The sequence below is a fragment of the Lipotes vexillifer genome, unplaced genomic scaffold (genome assembly GCF_000442215.2).
Source record: "Lipotes vexillifer unplaced genomic scaffold, Lipotes_vexillifer_v1.1 scaffold1783, whole genome shotgun sequence".
Classification (NCBI taxonomy): Eukaryota; Metazoa; Chordata; class Mammalia; order Artiodactyla; family Lipotidae; genus Lipotes; species Lipotes vexillifer.
In genome coordinates this window covers 722102-738845 of record NW_006777435.1, presented here as the reverse complement: position 1 = coordinate 738845, position 16744 = coordinate 722102, and the positions used below count along the sequence as shown (strand labels likewise).

At 61.2% G+C, this 16744-nt stretch overlaps 3 protein-coding genes and 1 pseudogene across 3 annotated transcripts in view; 2 read left to right on the top strand and 2 right to left on the bottom strand.

The window, feature by feature from the left end:
* Nucleotides 1-801: 801 nt before the first annotated feature.
* MMP11 (matrix metallopeptidase 11) lies at nucleotides 802-10185 on the bottom strand. Its single transcript, XM_007451053.1, has 8 exons — nucleotides 10075-10185; nucleotides 4739-4968; nucleotides 3692-3835; nucleotides 3478-3611; nucleotides 3094-3335; nucleotides 2760-2976; nucleotides 1805-2062; nucleotides 802-935 (listed from the first exon to the last, which is right to left on the bottom strand). Exons 1-8 carry the CDS (start codon nucleotides 10183-10185, stop codon nucleotides 802-804), a joined length of 1470 nt encoding a protein of 489 aa, XP_007451115.1.
* A 964-nt stretch (nucleotides 10186-11149) lies between these two features.
* Nucleotides 11150-12091, top strand: LOC103081391 (histone H3.3 pseudogene; annotated as a pseudogene).
* Nucleotides 12092-13994: 1903 nt separating this feature from the next.
* Nucleotides 13995-15792, top strand: CHCHD10 (coiled-coil-helix-coiled-coil-helix domain containing 10). Its single transcript, XM_007451020.1, has 4 exons — nucleotides 13995-14035; nucleotides 14286-14505; nucleotides 15352-15499; nucleotides 15599-15792. The coding sequence occupies exons 1-4, from the start codon at nucleotides 13995-13997 to the stop codon at nucleotides 15616-15618; spliced, it is 429 nt and encodes a 142-aa protein (XP_007451082.1). The 3' UTR covers nucleotides 15619-15792.
* Nucleotides 15793-15881: 89 nt separating this feature from the next.
* Nucleotides 15882-16744, bottom strand: part of CUNH22orf15 (chromosome unknown C22orf15 homolog) — a 2657-nt gene continuing 1794 nt past the window's right edge. Inside the window, exon 6 of the mRNA XM_007451051.1 lies at nucleotides 15882-15952. Coding sequence (XP_007451113.1) covers nucleotides 15882-15952 — 71 coding nt within the window. The remainder of the gene's footprint in view (nucleotides 15953-16744) is intronic.

The window sequence follows — 16744 nt, the reverse complement described above, 5'->3', positions numbered from 1 at the left end:
AAAAAAAAAAAAAAAAAAAAAAAAAAAAAAAAAAAAAAAAAAAAAAAAAAAAAAAAAAAAAAAAAAAAAAAAAAAAAAAAAAAAAAAAAAAAAAAAAAAAAAAAAAAAAAAAAAAAAAAAAAAAAAGAAAAGGCTTTATATACACTGTACACATTTACATGGCTTTGGAGGGCTTGGTGTGGGGTGAGGTCTGGAGAGGATCCGACCCGTGATAGGATTGAGGTATGTTGGGGCCTCCAGGTCCTAGGGTCTCTGGCAGGAAGCACCCCCCTCCCCAGCTGCCTGGCCCTTGTGCCCTGGATCCTGGGGAACAGGTCTCCAGAACCACCAAATGGAAGGCAGCCAGTTCCAAGCACCTACCAGAGCTGACTTCTCAGGAAAAGACAGAAGGCACAGTGCCCTGGGACCCACATGCCAGCACCCTGTGGTACCCCACAGCCAGGACAGTGAGGGCTCCAACTCCCCCAGCCCTGCTGAGGTGCTACTCTGAAGGATGGGGACAGAGACCCAGGGCAGCTGGGTTTGACTGTGACCAGCACAGGTTGGGTGGAGCTGGCCTGAGGCCACCCTCACCCTTAATGCCGGAGCCTCCCTGCCCAGTCTGAGGCAGTCACTGGCAGTGGCCACGACCCGCGCGGCCCTTCCTGCAGTCCTGATGGCAGTGCCCGCCTCCCTCCCCACCCCCGAGTAGGCACAGCTCCGTGCCGCGCCCAGTGCCCACAGCCACAAAGATGGCCATGGTCTCCAGCCAATGTCAGTGTCCTGGCAGGGGTTGGGGCCCTGAGGACATCCAAGCCGTGGTTAGTGGAAAGTATTGGCAGGCTCGGTACACCGAAAGAAGTCGGGGCCCACGAGGCGGGGGAAGCCCTCCAGGGCCTTCACCTTCACAGGGTCAAACTTCCAGTAGAGGCGGCCGCGCAGGAAGTAGGCATAGCCTGAGGAGACAGGAGGGTCAGGCAGGGCGGGTGGACACAGGGGCAAGTCCCAGTGGGCAGACCTTGGCCACTGCTGAGTTCCTTGAAACCTGTAGACCCCAGGGTGTCCCTTCCAAAACCTCCCTTTGGGCAAGCCCTTCTGCCTGCCCCAGGGTCTGGTCTGAGCTACCACCCAGCCTGACAGAGGCCAGAGCCTCGGAGGCCCAACTCCTGCCCCTCAGGAAAGCAAATCCCGCCCCTCTCACCACCCCTCCTGTGCCTTGAGTCAGATGGGGGACACTGGCAACCTGGAGCCCAAGAGCCCGAGGCCACTACAGGACAGCTCTCCCAGCAGGTCCTGATGTGGGGGAGCACAGAAGCAAAGCAGGGACACAGGAGAGAGCGCTGGACTGTGAGTCCCAGATCTAGTGCTCCAAGATCACAGGAGGCAGGTGGCTCTTGGCTAGAAGCAGGGACTGCCTGGGTGGAGGTCCTGGCTCTGTCCACCTTGGTGGCCCCGGTTAGGTACCTCACCACCTGAATCTCTGTTTGCTCTTCTGGAAACTGGGTTCATAACAGATGCTACATCGGGAAATCGCATGAGACATGTACAGAGCTCAACACTGTGCCCAGAGCCTCGTTGGCCCTCAGCAAGCAGCAGTTATTACTTCACCAGGCACGACCGAGGGACCTCGGCAAGTCCTTGCACCTCTCTGGCCCTCAGTCTTCTCATCTGCAGCACAGGGGTCTAGCACTGCCCTGGCACAAGGAGGGGGTGGAGAAGGAGTTCGCCAGGCAGAGGACCCGCAATGAGAGCTGATGCCCAGCCACCACTGGTGGGAGATGCAGCCACCACCCCACTTCCCCCAGCCACCCCACCCCCAGCGCACCGTCAGCATCCTGGAAGGCAGCGTCGATCTCAGAGGGCACCCCTCGCCAGTCGGTGGCCCGGCGGGGCACAGGGCTGTCCACACGGCGGGTGCTGGGGTGGAAGCGCCAGTAGTCTCCGCCTCGGAAGAAGTAGATCTTGTTCTTCTCGGGGCCCCAGACCAGGGCGGCGTGGACCAGGGGCCCCAGTAGGCCCAGCTCAGAGAGGGGCGCGGGGCCCAGGACTGGCTTCTCACCATCGTATACCCAGTATTGAGCCCCTGTTAGAGAGTGGAGGCTGCAACAAGCTGCCCAACTGCCACATCCAGCCACTGTGGACCCGCCCAGCCACCACCATGGCCATGGACTTTCCCAGCCTCAGTTTCCTTGTCCGTAAAACATGAAGGCCAGTAATGCCTGCTTGGCACCCTCCACCCCCAAGTAGGACATTGGGCAATGCAGGCACTGGGAGGTACACGTGGGGAAGTTTACCCTAAGCAGCAGAGAGGCCGCCTGGGCTCCTGCTCCCTCCCTGCACTTGGCTGCCACGGACAGGCACCTGCTGCCCATCCCTGGGCCCAGCCCTGCCGCAGCAGGCCCTAGCTGGGCCTTTGTGAAGTCCCTGCTGCCCGCAATGCTCCAGGCTCTCATCTCTGCCAGACCCAGATCACATCCCTCTCTGCCTTTTCCAAGCTGTGCCTTCATGCAGGTCACTTCACCACCTCTGAGCCCCGGAGCCTCATCTCTAGACCAGGGGTAATGATCACACATGCTCCACGGGGTGTGATACCTTCAATTCCACTCCAACCTCGAGAGCCGCTTCCTCTAGGAAGCCTCCCAGCTGTGCCCAGAGGAGTGAGCCATACTCTTCCTTGGCCCCAAGAGTTCGAGGCACCCTCCATCTGTTCATCATGTGTGCCATCTGTCCCTACCCTTGACCATGATATTCCTGAAGTGTGACCTCCAGCCCCCACTCACCTTGGAAGAACCAGATGTGGCCCTGGGCATCCTCGAAGGCTGCATCCACGGAGGTGGGCAGCCCCGGCCAGTGGCGCGAGGCCAGCGCGGGGTAGCCGGGCTGCAGCTGGCCCCCGCGCAGCCGCCATACAAAGCCTGCCTTGAAGAAGAAGAGTTCGCCGCGGATGGTGGCGACCGCATCAAAGGAGACCTGGCAGGCATCTGGTGGGGCATCTGGCTGGGGTAGGAGAGAAGGGTCAAAAAGAGCCTGCACTGGAGCCACAGAGGCCAGCAGTGGGGGTCAGGGCTGGAAGCAGGGCCTCGCCTCCCGCCTCCCCACCCTCCTGGGCCTCACCTCCAGTGGTGCAATCTCGTTGGTGTCCACCCCGGCCCCGGGGCCCAGGTCTGGGGGCCTAGAGGTGGGGGCTAGTCGAGGCCGGCCGTAGAGGTGCTGGATGCCCCTGCGGTCATCCGGGCTGAGGCTCAGCGGGTATCGGAAGGTGTAGAAAGGGGACATGAGGGCCTTAGCAGCTGTCGTGTGCTGCAGCCCGAGCACATGGCCAAATTCGTGGGCTGCCACCTGCAGGAGGTCTGTGCCTGGAAAAGGGAGATAGCCCAGCAATCCCCGAGCTCCTGCAGCAAGACACTGAGCTGCGGGCCCAGCTCAGGGACCTCGGCAAGTCCCCATTCTCTATGATGTTCAGTAGCCCCATCTGGAAAGTGGGTCCCCAGCCCATACCCTGGTTGTCCCCGATTGTCCAGGTCTCGTCATAGTCGAAGTGGACATCCCCTTCTCGGTGGGTCTTGGGGAAGAAGGCATGGGCCAGGATGCCCCCAGGTCCATCAAATGGCAGGTTGTCCCCATGCCAGTACCTGCAGGGGAGTGGGGGCAGAGTCAGTGGCTGCTGATGGGTGGGGCTCATTCCTAGAGGGGTCCCCGGCCACTGGCTCACCTGGTGAAGTCGATCATGATGTCAGCGTGGCCCTCGTGCACCTCGGTAAAGGTGAGTGGCGTCACATCACTCCATACCTGTAGGGCCTCTGCCACCGTCTGCCGCACCTGTTCCCGCACCAGCTGCCATGGGAACCGGAGGATCCTGGGGGAGGAGCAGGGGCCTGGACCTGGCTCATGGGGCAGCGTCAGCCCCTGATGGCTGTTGGGCCACGAGTTGCCCCTGGATGCTGCTCAGTGGGGGAGCAGGCATGCACGACACAGGCCAGGTGTGCCCTGGGCCTCAGGTGTGGCACACCAGTCCCTCTGCCACATGGGCACATCTTTGTGTGTGTTTGTGTCCTCAGGTGCCCATGGGTATCTGCACTGGGTGGAAAGAACACAGGACCAGGAGCCCCGAGGCCCACCTTCTAGACCTGACTATACCGCTCACTGTAGGGAGACTTTGGGCCCTAGACCTGCCGCCTCCTGGTTCCCAGCTCCCCACCCAGGACATTTCCAGAGCCCCCAGCAGTCTCGGCTCCAATGCCTCGGGGCACCACACCAGTATTCACACCTTCTCTCCCAGGATGAGCCCCGCTGCATCACCCCGAGGGGCCTCAGGTCACCTGAGCTATTACCTGTCCTGCCACTGCTGCTCCCTACCTGCTTGGATCCCAAGTTGCAGCGATAGATATGAACCCGGTGTGGATAACACCTAGCTCGCTGAGAGGAGGGGCCGTGTCTGCCTCATTCACCACAGAATCCCAGGACCTGGCCCTTAGTGCATCCCCACAGAGGCTGCCTGGCTGACTGAAGGCTGTGTCCCCACATGTCTACAGTGTGACCAGGCATGTGCTGAGACTCCTCTGCTGAGGGAGGGCATGGGTACAGGGGGTACCATCTGTGTGGGCATCTAAGTGTGGATTTGGGGTGTTGACCCAGGGGGCTTGGGGGCCAGTGGATACACCAGCCTGTTACCATGGGGATCTGGCACAAGTGTGTCTCAAGAAGCAGGGTGAGGGCGGTAGGTGGAGGGCGAGAGCCTGCTCGCAGCCCCTGGCCCTACCTGTAGGTGAGGTCCGTCTTTTCCCAGCGCCCGCCCGACAGCACAAACCGCTTTTGTCGGTTGTGGGCGCTCGGCCCGTCCAGCAGGTCAAGCACGCCGCAGCGGGGAGGTCTGGGGCCGGCGGCAGGCTGAGGGGCCTCCTGAGCGGTCGGGGCAGATGCTGGGCTGCTGGGAGGAGCTTCACGCCAGGGCTGTGGACCCCTCCTCACTGGGTGGCGGCGGTGGGCATCCTGTGCAGGAGAGAGGATGCAGGGGCCTGCTCAAGCCTTGGGTCCTGGTGGCCCATGGTCAGAGGTGTGGACGGTCAGCGCACCCTCACTTGACCCCAGCCGGCCGTGTCGAAGGCCAAGCTGAGGCCGTCACGCAGCAGAGCCCTTTGGCGCAGGCTGACTGGCGTCCAAATGCTGATTCCAAGGCCTCATACCACCTCCTGCCCCCTTGTGGAGGGCCTGGGCTGCCGGGCACCTACTCCCGCCATTTGGGCTGGTGAGGACTGGGTCGGGGTGCGGTTCTGACTGTACTCTTCACACACACCCAGGAAGGGACCCCACAAAGCTTCCAAGGAAAGGCCAGGGAAGCTCCCCCTCCACCCCCCCAGCAGATACCTTTCCACCTCCCTTTCTTCCTGGGCGCCCCCGGCCCCCACTCTGCCCTCTCCAGTTACGTGAGCTGGCTCCTGCCCAGGACAGCTACTGCAGCCACTCCCCAGCGTGGAGGGGCTGCAGTCCTGCCTCAGTCTGCTCACCTGACAAATGGGGACGACACTTCCCCAGAGCGTGGATCTGAGGATGAAGCAGGCAGTGCACACAAAGTGCGAAGGGCACCGGGAACTGAGGTCTGATTGCTGGTGGCAGTCTTGCTCACGCCCTGCCAGGGCTGGGTACACGGCGGGGCTAGATGTGCTCTGTTTGCCCCCTCCACAGGGGTATGTGGGGCAGACAGTTACCAGACACCCAGCCCCACCGTGCCAGAGCCCATGGACCACAAACTGTGATTCTGACCTGCAGCTCCCACCCTCCGAGAGTCCCAGGATGGAGGTCGCAGTTCTCACGCATGGAAAAAACAAGCTCAGAGAGGTAGAGAGACCCGGCGGGGTCACCCAGCAAGGGCATGGCTGGGCCAGGTGAGGACTCTAGCATCCCAGGCAGGGGGCAAAGGCCCGGCTTGGGACACAGTAAAGCTGGGGGAGAGGCACAGAGCAGTGCCGTCTGCTGAGAGACTCAGCGCCTGTCTAGTCTGGGCCTGTCTGGTCAGGGCCGCTGTGGCCTCCCCACAGCCATATTTGGGGCGGGAGCTGGGCCACCCGGGCCCCACCCTCGGCCTCAGCCTCTGGCGGCTCTCCCAGGCCCTGGGTGCCCTAGAGCTCTGATGAGCATCCTAACCCCCCCAGCTCCCGATTCCAGAGCCACCAAGAACTCAACACCCTGGAGCCACTCAACCCCCAAGGACTCCCCATGATGAAGGGGTCCTCTAGACACCTGGAGCTTCTGGGGTGTGAGGCCCTGGGCCAGTTTTCCCCATTTCAGAGTTGCTTCTTGAATGGCTGATCACCTGACAGAGACCAGCCATACTGAGTGTGCCAGTACTAAGTACTGATGGCTGTTGCAGCTCACCCGTATCTAGGCTAGGATGCTGCCAACTGCTCCACGGACACGCTCTCAGCCCCTGATGGGACCTCCCACCATCTCTGCAGTCATCATCCCCATTTCTCAGGTGAGGATCCGGAGCCCAGAGAAGTTAAACAACTTGTGGGGGGCACAGCTGGCAGGTGGCGGGCTGTCTGCACTCACAGCCCACCTGCTACTTGCTACTCTGCTCTGCTCTTCAGGCTGGGGTCACCCTACCCCTGGAGAAGGGACCCATGCTGGCCTCACCTTGGTGACAGAAGAGAAGGAAGGGGAAATGATTAAGTACCTGCCACTTCCCAGGCACTCTGGAGGCAGGTTCACTGAACCTCCCCACCTCCATCCCCGGCATAAGTTGGGGAGGATACGCATGCCAGGTCTCACATCAAGGATGTGGACCCCAGACTTACGTGACGAGCCATGACGGCCTGCACCTTCCCCTCCCCAGGAAGGTCTAGCCCATAGACCTCCAGGATAAATAGATTCCTTCCCCCCAACCCTGGCCAGGGTCTGAGGACCCTCCCCAGGAAGGCCAGGGCTGCGTCGTTCCTGGGAGCCCCAAACAGCCCAGAGCCCAGCCTGCAAGCTCTGTTTATGCCTGCAAGCAGAAATTGCTCCTCTCCTCTGCCCCCGCAGTGAGGCCTGAGCACCCAGCCACAGAGGGAGGTTGGGTGTGCCTTCCTTTCCCGCCCCCACGAGGCACCAAGTCCTCATGGATCCCCCACGAGGACCCCTGGATCATGGGGCTGTCAGTGCAGCAGAAAGAGCCACGGGCTGAGATTCAGAAGGCCCAGTTCTGTGCTGTGGAGACCCTGAATGGAGTGACCCTGGGCAAGTCACTGTCCTCTCTTAGCCTCGACTCTCGTATCTGTCAAATGGGAATGGTGCCGTGGCAAAGGGCTAAATGACCTCCATCTGTAATGCCCGCTGCAGCATCTGGCGCAGAGAAGAGCCTCTTCCTGGTCTGGCTTCTTGCCCCGTGGGCCCTCCCCTCCCACACCTGGGAATCTGCTCCACCCAATTCCCTACAGCTCCCCTGAAGTTTCCAGACTTTAAATCGTAACAAAGGAGTTGCAGCTAGAAGAGGGAGCTCTCAGGCCCAGAGAGGAAAAGTGACTCGTGCTGGGTCCACCCATGAGCCAGGGGCCTCTTACTCCCCGCCCACATCACGTTCATTGGTACTGGAGAGCGAATGAGCAGGAGGCACTAGGATCAAGGCCCCTGGGCAGTGGGGTCTTTTTCTTGGAGCCCACCATTTAAGGGCTCTTGGCCTCAGTTTCCCATTGCTGGGATAGGACACATGCTCCCTGCCCTGCCGACCTCCCACACTCTCTTCCCAAGTCCTTTCCGGCCTGGGGCCAGGGGCCCTCCCTAGCTGCAAGGCCTGGCACGCAGCAACCTGATTCCTCAGATGGGTGTGCCAGTCCCCCCAGGGCAGCTGGGAGGCAGTGAGGTGTGGGGTGGGCATAGACCATGCCTGGCCTCATCTACAGCCCTGGGGGATTGGGGAGCAAGTATCACCCCATTTCCCAGGGGAAGGAACAGAGCCCAGAGAGGTCAAGGTCTTGGCTCAGTGTCACACAGCAATTCAGCCAAGAGCTGGCCCTAGACCTGGGGTTCATGCCTCCCCATCCATAGCCCCCCATCCCCCCAGCTCTGGCCTGTCTCCAAAACCCACATTCCTGAGAAATGCGCCTCTTTGGAGAAGGTCTGCCTCCTCCTCGGCCAGCGGCCTCCCTCAGCCTGCCCTGGGGAGGGTGCCCAGCTCCTTTACCCCACCCTTCTCTGGCGGGCACCAAACCACAGCCTCAAACATACTCGAGGAATTTCTTGGGGAACTCAGCCTCCTGGCTGAGCTAGAGGCTTGGGGTCAGCCCCTGGGTCAACCTCCAATTAGGAAAATGGGAGGTACCTAGCAGAGGGGAGGTGAGGGAAGACCCCAGATTGGAAAGTGCTGGGTCTGTTTGCTGTTGGCCCAGCGGGACAGTTACTCATAGCTACTCTCTCTACTGTGGGCAGGAGGTGACCCTGAGGGGAGGGCATTTGGTTAGACTGTGAGGAAGGCAGGGAGCATCACCACGCCATTCTATGCCCCTCTGAGGCTCAGAGAGATCAAGCAACCTGCCCAAGTCACACCGCTAGTGGGCAGGCAGGTCCATCTCCCCCCACCTCCCCCGCTGGCTCCAGAAGGGAAGGCAGCGTCCACCCCACTGGGCGACGGGGCTTTCATCAACCCTGAAGGCTGTGAACTGGGATGGATAAATATTTACAGAGCTTTTCTGGCCCTGCCAACAGCAGTCTGGGGATAAACACATCGGAGGCGACCCCAAATGCTCCCTGCATATCTGCAGCGTGACAGACAACGACCCAGCTCAGACCCAGCCCCGACTGACACAGCACAAGTGGCAAAGTAGCAGCTGCAGGTGAAGTCTCCAGTGTGCCTGGCTGAGCCCTCTCCTGGCCTCACCTCATATACTCTTCAGCCCAGCAGTGGGCACTGTTGCCTCCCACCCACCCAGACAAGACTGGGGTCGGGGGTGCTGAGGCTCCAGAGGGCTCACCTAGGGTCACGTGGTTCAAACCCAGGTTTCTCCCATACCTGAACCCCATGGATTCAACAGCTACCCAGGGTGATTTCTGACTCTGCCCCAAGGTCTAGGGGACCAGGAGGGGCTGGGAAAGAGGCAGGGTCCCTGGACTGAGGTGCCCACCACCCCTTCTGTCCTCTCCTGCTCCTATAGCCAGGGCAGGGGAGGGCAGAGCTGGCGTGGCTGGACAGAGGGGCCCAGCCTGGCCAGACCTCCTTCCTCACTGGACTCTACCTGCCACCCCCCTAATGCTCCCATCCCTGCCTGGGCTGGCTGGATGCTCAGCTGGGCGTCTGAGTGGGCTGGGTACCCAGCGGGCTCTGGGCCTGCAGTTGCCCAGGCGTGACCCCAGGCCCACCTGGCCGCCCCTGGGACTGTTCCCCCCAAGCGCCAGCCGGAGGGGAGGGTGCAGTTTTCCCAGGCACACACAGGCTGCCGCGCGCCGGACCTCCTTCCTCTCCAGACCACGCCTTCCTCTCCCTTCCCGGTCTGACCCTACCCCCTGCTCTCTGAGGGTCTCGACTCCCTGCTCTCGGCCCCTTCTTTCTCACCCAACTCATATAACACACACTAGCTCTCACACTCATGCTGCCTCCTGGCTCCACGCTCCCCAATATCGCCAGTCTCAGGTGCCAGGCGCCTCCTCCAGACCCTCCAGACCCCATTTCCCCGGCACCGGCTGCCCTCCCCAGCGCTTCCTTAACCCTCCAGCCTGGAAGTGTGCTCACGGAGGCCACACATCTGGAGGCTGACGCCAGCCTGAGACCTGCTGGGCTTTGTCCCTGCAGTGAATAGGGGGCCCTGTAGACACTCCCGCTGTACCTCCCCCAACACACACCCCAGTATCTCGGCCGGGGCGCCGAGGAGCAGGTCCCAGAGCTGGGAAGGTGGTGCGGAGTCCCGCTCACCAGCCTGAGCGATCCCGGCGCAGGCTCCACTTGCACACCTCCAGGGACGGGAAGTTCACTATCTATCACGCCCCCCAGGGACCCAGACAGCTTTTCGGGTAACGGGCCGCGCCGGGCCACCCCGGGCATCCCCGTGGGTCCAGCTCGGCCACCGGGCCCAGCCCGCGTGCCCGGCGCCCCTCGGCGGGGGGTGGTCAGCGGCGGCGGGCACTCACCGGCGACCGCGGGGCCCGGGCCAGCAGCGGCGGCGGCGGGAGCAGCAGCAGCAGCAGCGGGAGCAGGAGGGTGCGCGGGGCCGCGCCGCGGAGCCGGGCGGCCCAAGCCATCCGCCCCGGGGCTGCTGGGCCTGCTGGGCCGCGCCGGCCACCGCCCCTTATAGCCTCCGCCCCGCCCCCGCCCTCCCGGCCCCGCCCCCGCATCTTTTGTTCTGCACTCGCCCTGTGCTGGCGGCCAGGGTGGGGGAGGTGGGCGGGGAGGGCTGGCCAGGCGGGGGCCGGCCCGCGGACCCAGTCCTTCCCGGGCGGGCCGTCCCTGCGGTCTCAGGGGCCTGGTGCTGGGGAACCCTGGCCAGCCGGTGCTGCTCCGGGCCTCAGTTTCCCCGATGCGGTGGAGAGTCTGAGGGGAGCCGCGTTTCACTCCTCCCCCTCCTGACCAGGCCACCTTTGGGAGGCGTATCCCTAGCTGGTCTCCCCGGGGGCCTGACCTCTGACCTCCTGTTAGTCTGTGACAGGTGGCGGTACCCACGGGCAAGTTCTGCCACTCCTCAGAGCCTCAGCTGATCCATCTGGAAGACGGCACTATAGCCGCTGTGAGGAAAGGGATATTAAAATGTGCCCCAGAGGAAACTGAGGCATATGGAGACGGCTGGCCAGGACCCCAGCTTGGCGCAGAACCATAGACAATTATAGATGGGGAAACTGAAGCCCTAAGAGGGAGGTCGGACGAGATCAGGCTTTTCCAAACCAGCAGGCAGGCAGAGGGGTCAGAAGGTCCTCTACCTGGTCAGCTGGAGGGAGGGTACGGTCAGAAAGCCATGGGGGGCAGTGTGTGAGTGGGGCACTGGGGGCCCAGGCTGCCCCTTGGTCAGGGACTAACAGGCTCCTCTGGGCCCCTGCGGCCCAGCCTCCTGAGACCGGGGATAGGTAGGTGAGAATCAGAGGAGGGGGTGATGACCACACGCTGGAAGGGATCCTCCAGGCTCATATACTCCCTGTGATGACCAGGGACCTCACCAGCTTGCCAGGCAATCCGCTCCATCATGGGCAATGCTGGTGAGCCAGGACATAGGCGATGGCTCCTGTCCTGGCGGGCGGGGTGCTGAGCTGCCTCAGTGTGAGGCTGTGTGCACCCATCCTGGGCCTAAGAAGGGGGGAGGCGGTGTGGGGAGAGGGAGGAGAGGGACACCGGCTGACTCAACCCTCCCTCCGGTTCCAGTCCAGGGAGCCTTCACAGCCTCTCCAGGGAGGCTCTACAGAGACCCCTAGAGTGCAAGGAGAGGAAAGACAGCAGTGATTTTTACTACCTGGGCTGTTTGCCATCTTTTTCTTTAAAGTGATTTACTTTTAAAAATTGAAATGCCTACTTCAGCCTCATTTTAGCCACATTGGTCAAGAAATCATAGATTTAACGCGGAGCGGTTTGGTCGTTAGTCGGAGGAGCTTCTTCCGTTAGTTCGGCGACTGTGGCTCTTCATTGGGCAGCAGGAGCAGCGCGGCTGTCGGAGAAGCGGCGTAGAACTTAGGCATTGGGTGAAAGAAATTGGCCCGAACCAAGCAGACTGCTCGTAAGTCCACGGGTGGCAAAGCGCCCCGCAAACAGCTGGCCACGAAAGCGGCCAGGAAAAGCGCCCCCTCTACCGGCGGGGTGAAAAAAACTCATCGCTACAGGCCCGGGACTCTTGCGCTTCGAGAAATCCGTTGTTACCAGAAATCCACCGAGCTTCTGATCCGGAAGCTGCCTTTCCAAAGGTTGGTGAGGGAGATCGCCCAGGATTTCAAAACCAGCTTGAGGTTCCAGAGTGCCGCCATTGGTGTGCTTCAGGAGGCTAGTGAAGCGTACCTGGTGGGTTTATTTGAAGATGCTAATCTGTGTGCCATCCATGCTAAGAGAGTCACCATCATGCCCAAAGACATCCAGTTGGCTCGCCGGATACGGGGAGAAAGAGCTTTAGTGAAGGCAGTTTTTATGGTGTTTTGTAGTAAATTCTGTAAAATACTTTGGTTTAATTTGTGACTTCTTTTGTAAGAAATTGTTTATAATATGTTGCATTTGTACTTAAGTCTTTCCATCTTTCACTCAGGATGAATGCGAAAAGTGACTGACTGTTCACAGACCTCAATGATGTGAGCACTGTTGCTCAGGAGTGACAAGTTGCTAATATGCAGAAGGGATGGGTGATATTTCTTGCTTCTCATGATGCATGTTTCTGTATGTTAATGACTTGTTGGGTAGATATTAAGGTACTAGAATTGATAAATGTGTACAGGGTCTTTTTGCAATAAAACTGGTTATGACTTGAAAAAAAATCATAGATTTGATGAGCTAATTGTATGTTTTTTTCCGATACACATGAGAATATAGACAGTAAAAATATTTGTGTAAAAAAATTAAAAATATATATACATATATTTGTGTAACTACCTTAAGTGGTCTTGAGTGCCTCCAGGGGAGCATGGCCTTGCTTTGCGGAACCACAGTCCACCTGTCATGGGAGCTCAAGTAACAACCTCCCACATTGTAGGCCGCAGTGGAGAGCCATGGTTACAGCAAGCTGGGCTGGTCACAGAGGGCTTCCTGCAGGAGGAGGACCCTGATCAGCCTAGTAGGGCCAGTTTGGCAATGGGAACAAGTGGTCAGGGGCTGCATGAGCAAAGGGGTGGAGGCTGGACCAGGCCTGGCATGTCTATGAGGAGAGAGTAGCCACCCTTCACATGCTTCCCTCACCTCGAGGCCAATGGTCACCCCCACTACGGAGAGGAGAAAATTTTAGCCCAGGCCCGGATGAGGGTCAGGGGAGGGCCCTGCTTCCCAGGCTGGCTGACAGGACTGTGTGGTTGGGACACAGTAGAGACATGCTGAGCCTGCCAGGCACTGCCCATGTCCCCTCCGTCCCTTCTGCCCCTTCCTCACAGAGGGGCCTCCTCTCCCCACCTGGGACCCCTCCCCCATGATTTTGCTGTGGGTGATTTCATCCTCCCCACAGTCCTGGTGCTGGGAGGACTCCCTCGTGCATAGGGGACAGTGATGAGGGGGTGGTAAAGAGGTCAGGACCTCTCCCCGCTAAGGGTAGCAATAAAAGACTATGAAAACCTCCAGTTCCCGAAGGGCTGGAAAGCGTCCTAAATTCGGCATTGCCCTGCCCTGGGCCTGGAACCAAGGTGGTAAAATTCGAGGCCACAGGATTCAAACCCGCACAAACACCTCTAGGTTATGGCCTTTGGAAGGGACACGCTGCAAAAACGCTGTAGGGGTCTGGCGCTGCATCTGTGGGGCAGGGGGTCGGGTTGGGTGGAGGGCCACGCAGGGGGCCTCGTCGCACCCTAGCGGGGGCTGCCCGCGCCCCGCAGTGATTTTGCCGGGAAGGAGTCCGAGAGCGGTCCGGACGCCCCCTGGCGGGAGCTCCGGGAACCGTCGCGGAGGGTCGGTGCTTCTTCCCCTGCCCAGTCCACCCGCGACCCTGAGGCCACGCCGGAGCCAGCGAGCCCGGTCCGATAGGAGGGGGAGGAGCAGGGACCGGCCTCCCGGTGCCCCCCTTCCCGAGCGCGGGACAGCCCCTAGCTCTACTCCCAGAGCTCCGCGGTGGTCTTTGAAGGGCCAGGCTTCGCTCCTGCGTACGCCCTCGGCGCCCTGCGACAGCGGCCCGTGTCCCCAGGGCGCACATAGCTTAGGCCAGGAGCTGGGAGGGAGCAGGGTCACCGGCAACGGGTGCTGCCTGATGGAGAGGCCGGGTGACCCGCGGGGGTGCAGCCTGGCCCCGGGTCCCGAGCCTCCGGCCGGGGGCGTGTCTCCGCGGCCCCGCCCCGGCCCCGCCCCGCAGCGCCGGCAGTGACAGGCGCCGCCGCCTTCGTCCCCGAACCAGAACAGCAGTCACCGTCGCTGTCTCCGACTCGGCTCAGCCGGTCCCACCGCCGCCACCATGCCCCGGGGGAGCCGCAGCATGGGCGCCCGGCCAGCCAGGTGGGAGCGGGACGAGGCCCTGCAGGGTGGGGTCTGGGGAAGCGCGGCCCCCAAGGACATGACAGCGTGACCTTGGCGGCTGCTGCGCCATCTTGGCGGGGGAGGAGCGGGGGTACCGCAATCAGGCGTCTAAGACGGTGGTCGTCCACCCTCGGGGAGGAGGAGAGGGTGCCTCTCCGGAGCTGCGGGCCCGTGGGGCCGCCGGCCTGGAGTCCGGCCGGGATTAACCCTGCTTCTTCCCATCCCGCAGCCGCAACGCCGCGCCCCCTGCCCCCCCGCCCGCGCACCCGCCGCCCTCGGCCGTGGCCCCGGCCCCCGCCCCGTCGGGCCAGCCCGGCCTGATGGCGCAGATGGCGACCACGGCCGCCGGAGTGGCCGTGGGCTCGGCTGTGGGACACGTCATGGGCAGCGCCCTGACCGGAGCCTTGAGCGGGGGGAGCTCAGAGCCCGCCCAGGCTGCTGCCCAGCAGGTGAGCAAGGGCTCAGGGGAAACTGAGGCCAACTTCTCTCAAGGCCACTGAGCGGGGAGCTGCTGGAACGTCCAGCAAGGAGTGTCCAGGGTGTCAAGAGCTGCCTCGGCCGGGGACTGTGCCCAAGAAGGGTCCTATTAGTCGCTCTGCTGTTGGTCTCTGGTCACAGGCGGGCTCTCCCTGCCCCTCCCCTGAGGCCAAGGTCCCTAGACCCCTGTGGACAGACACCAACCAGCCCTTTAAAGATGGGGAAACTGAGGCCCTTAGGGTCTCAGAGACTGGCCCAAGGTCACCTAAACCTAGTAGAAGGGAGGGATGTTGAAGTTCCTGAGTCCGTGCTCTCTCTCCCAGGTAGCCCCTTCCTGTAGCCCCTGCACCCAAGGGTGAAGGGTAGCCCGTGACTCTGGGTCTGTTCCCTGCTGGCCTGTCCCGCACTGGACACCCCACCAGTCCTGAACCAAATTCTGGCTTAGTGGTGGGGTCGGGGGTAATGAGGATCAGTGTTGCTGAGCAGGAAGATGCTAGAAATTGTGGGGGTGGGGCTCATACTCCAGCAGAGCACTGGGCTTTTCTAGAACCTTCTCTCACCTCCCACCCCCCCCACCTGCCAGCATACCTGTTATGGGGCAGCTGGGAATGCTGTCTGTACCAGCACCAACAGGGTGGCTTTGAGAGGGCTGTGGGCTCACCCTGTTTCAGGGATGGAGCAGCTGAGGCTAAACAGGGCAGGCTGGGCCTGGCAGGGCTGGGGGCGTTAGGAGGGGCAGCCGGCACCCCCAGCTTTGGAGTCCTCTTCTGGGTGCCGACCCCAAGCTGACCTTGCTGCTTCCTGTGCTGTAACCCCAGGCCCCGGCCCGCGCTGCCCCGCAGCCCCAGCAGATGGGGCCCTGCGCCTATGAGATCAGGCAGTTCCTGGACTGCTCCACCACTCAGAGTGACCTGACCCTGTGCGAGGGCTTCAGCGAGGCCCTGAAGCAGTGCAAGTACAACCACGGTGAGCTGGGAGGCCCTGACCCCTGCTGGGGCGGCAGCGGTGGTCCCTCCTCCTGTACCTTCGGCCTGACCTCCACCTGTGCCGGCCCTCCCTCTGCAGGTCTGAGCTCCCTGCCCTGAAGAGACCGGTGCAGATTCAGGGGCCAGCCCTGCAGCCACCTTCACACCTTCACCGACAGCAAGACCATGACATCAGATTGTACCCACATAGCTGGGACTGGGAGTGAGGAGAGGGTTTCTCACCCCACAGATGATCCAAGACGAAAATGTGCAATTAAAAGAGTTTATGTTAGATCCGAGCCTGCTGTGTCCACTCTCATTGGACTTTCTGCGGGTGGGGGAGGATGGATGGATGTCCCACTGTGGAGTGGGATGCTTCACCTTCAGCTGGTGTCCTGGGTGGGGAGGGTGACCTTGTAATCCAGTGTAATCTGACAGCCTCGGGCAGTCCAGACTGGGTGGTGAGGCATTAGCAGGTGACCGTAAGCCTCAAGGGCGTCTGACTCCTGGGCTGGAATCCCTGGAGGAGTGTGCTGTCTCCTCTCAGGGACCCCTGCCCCTCCACCCTTCTCATCTCTACCTCTGGATCCCTTTCTCCGCACCCACATCTTAGGGGCCCTGCGGTGGCCTCACATTCTGTCAGTGACCTTGCAATTTCCCAGAAATTCCAGATTCTGCAAGAGGAATACTGCTGGGCCTTTGCACCTGATCACACCAGGCAGAGGTCACGGCCAACCCCCTTGGATCTGAGTCCAGCTCGGCCACTTGGCCGTGATGTGCCAGGTCACGGGGCCTGCCGGAACAGAGGTGCTGGCCCTTCAAATGCCATCACACGCTCTGTGCTGCTGCCTTCACTGAGTTCATTCAGCAGCTCTGCGCCGAGCACCTACAGTGTGCCAGGCCCTATTCCACGTCTCCCTGCCCTTGTGCAGGCACTTAGCCTCCAGCGGGATGGTGGGGACCTGTCTCTGGATATAGTGTCTTCCATCATGTGGGTATATGTGTGTCTCTGAGGGGGGTTGGCATTGGGGTCCACCTCTCAGCACACACATCTGTCCCCTGGGAAGGGGTCCCATATCTGGGTATGAGCATCCCCCCAGGGCTCCATGTCTCCTCCTTACCTGGCTCTCGGCCCCAGCTAGTGGGTCCCAGACAGCAGGAAGCCCACCCTTCGGGGCCGTGAAGGAGGGCCTTGCTCCTGGTGGCCACGCAGAGTGCCAGCGCTCCTTCTCCAGCCATCGCCTGG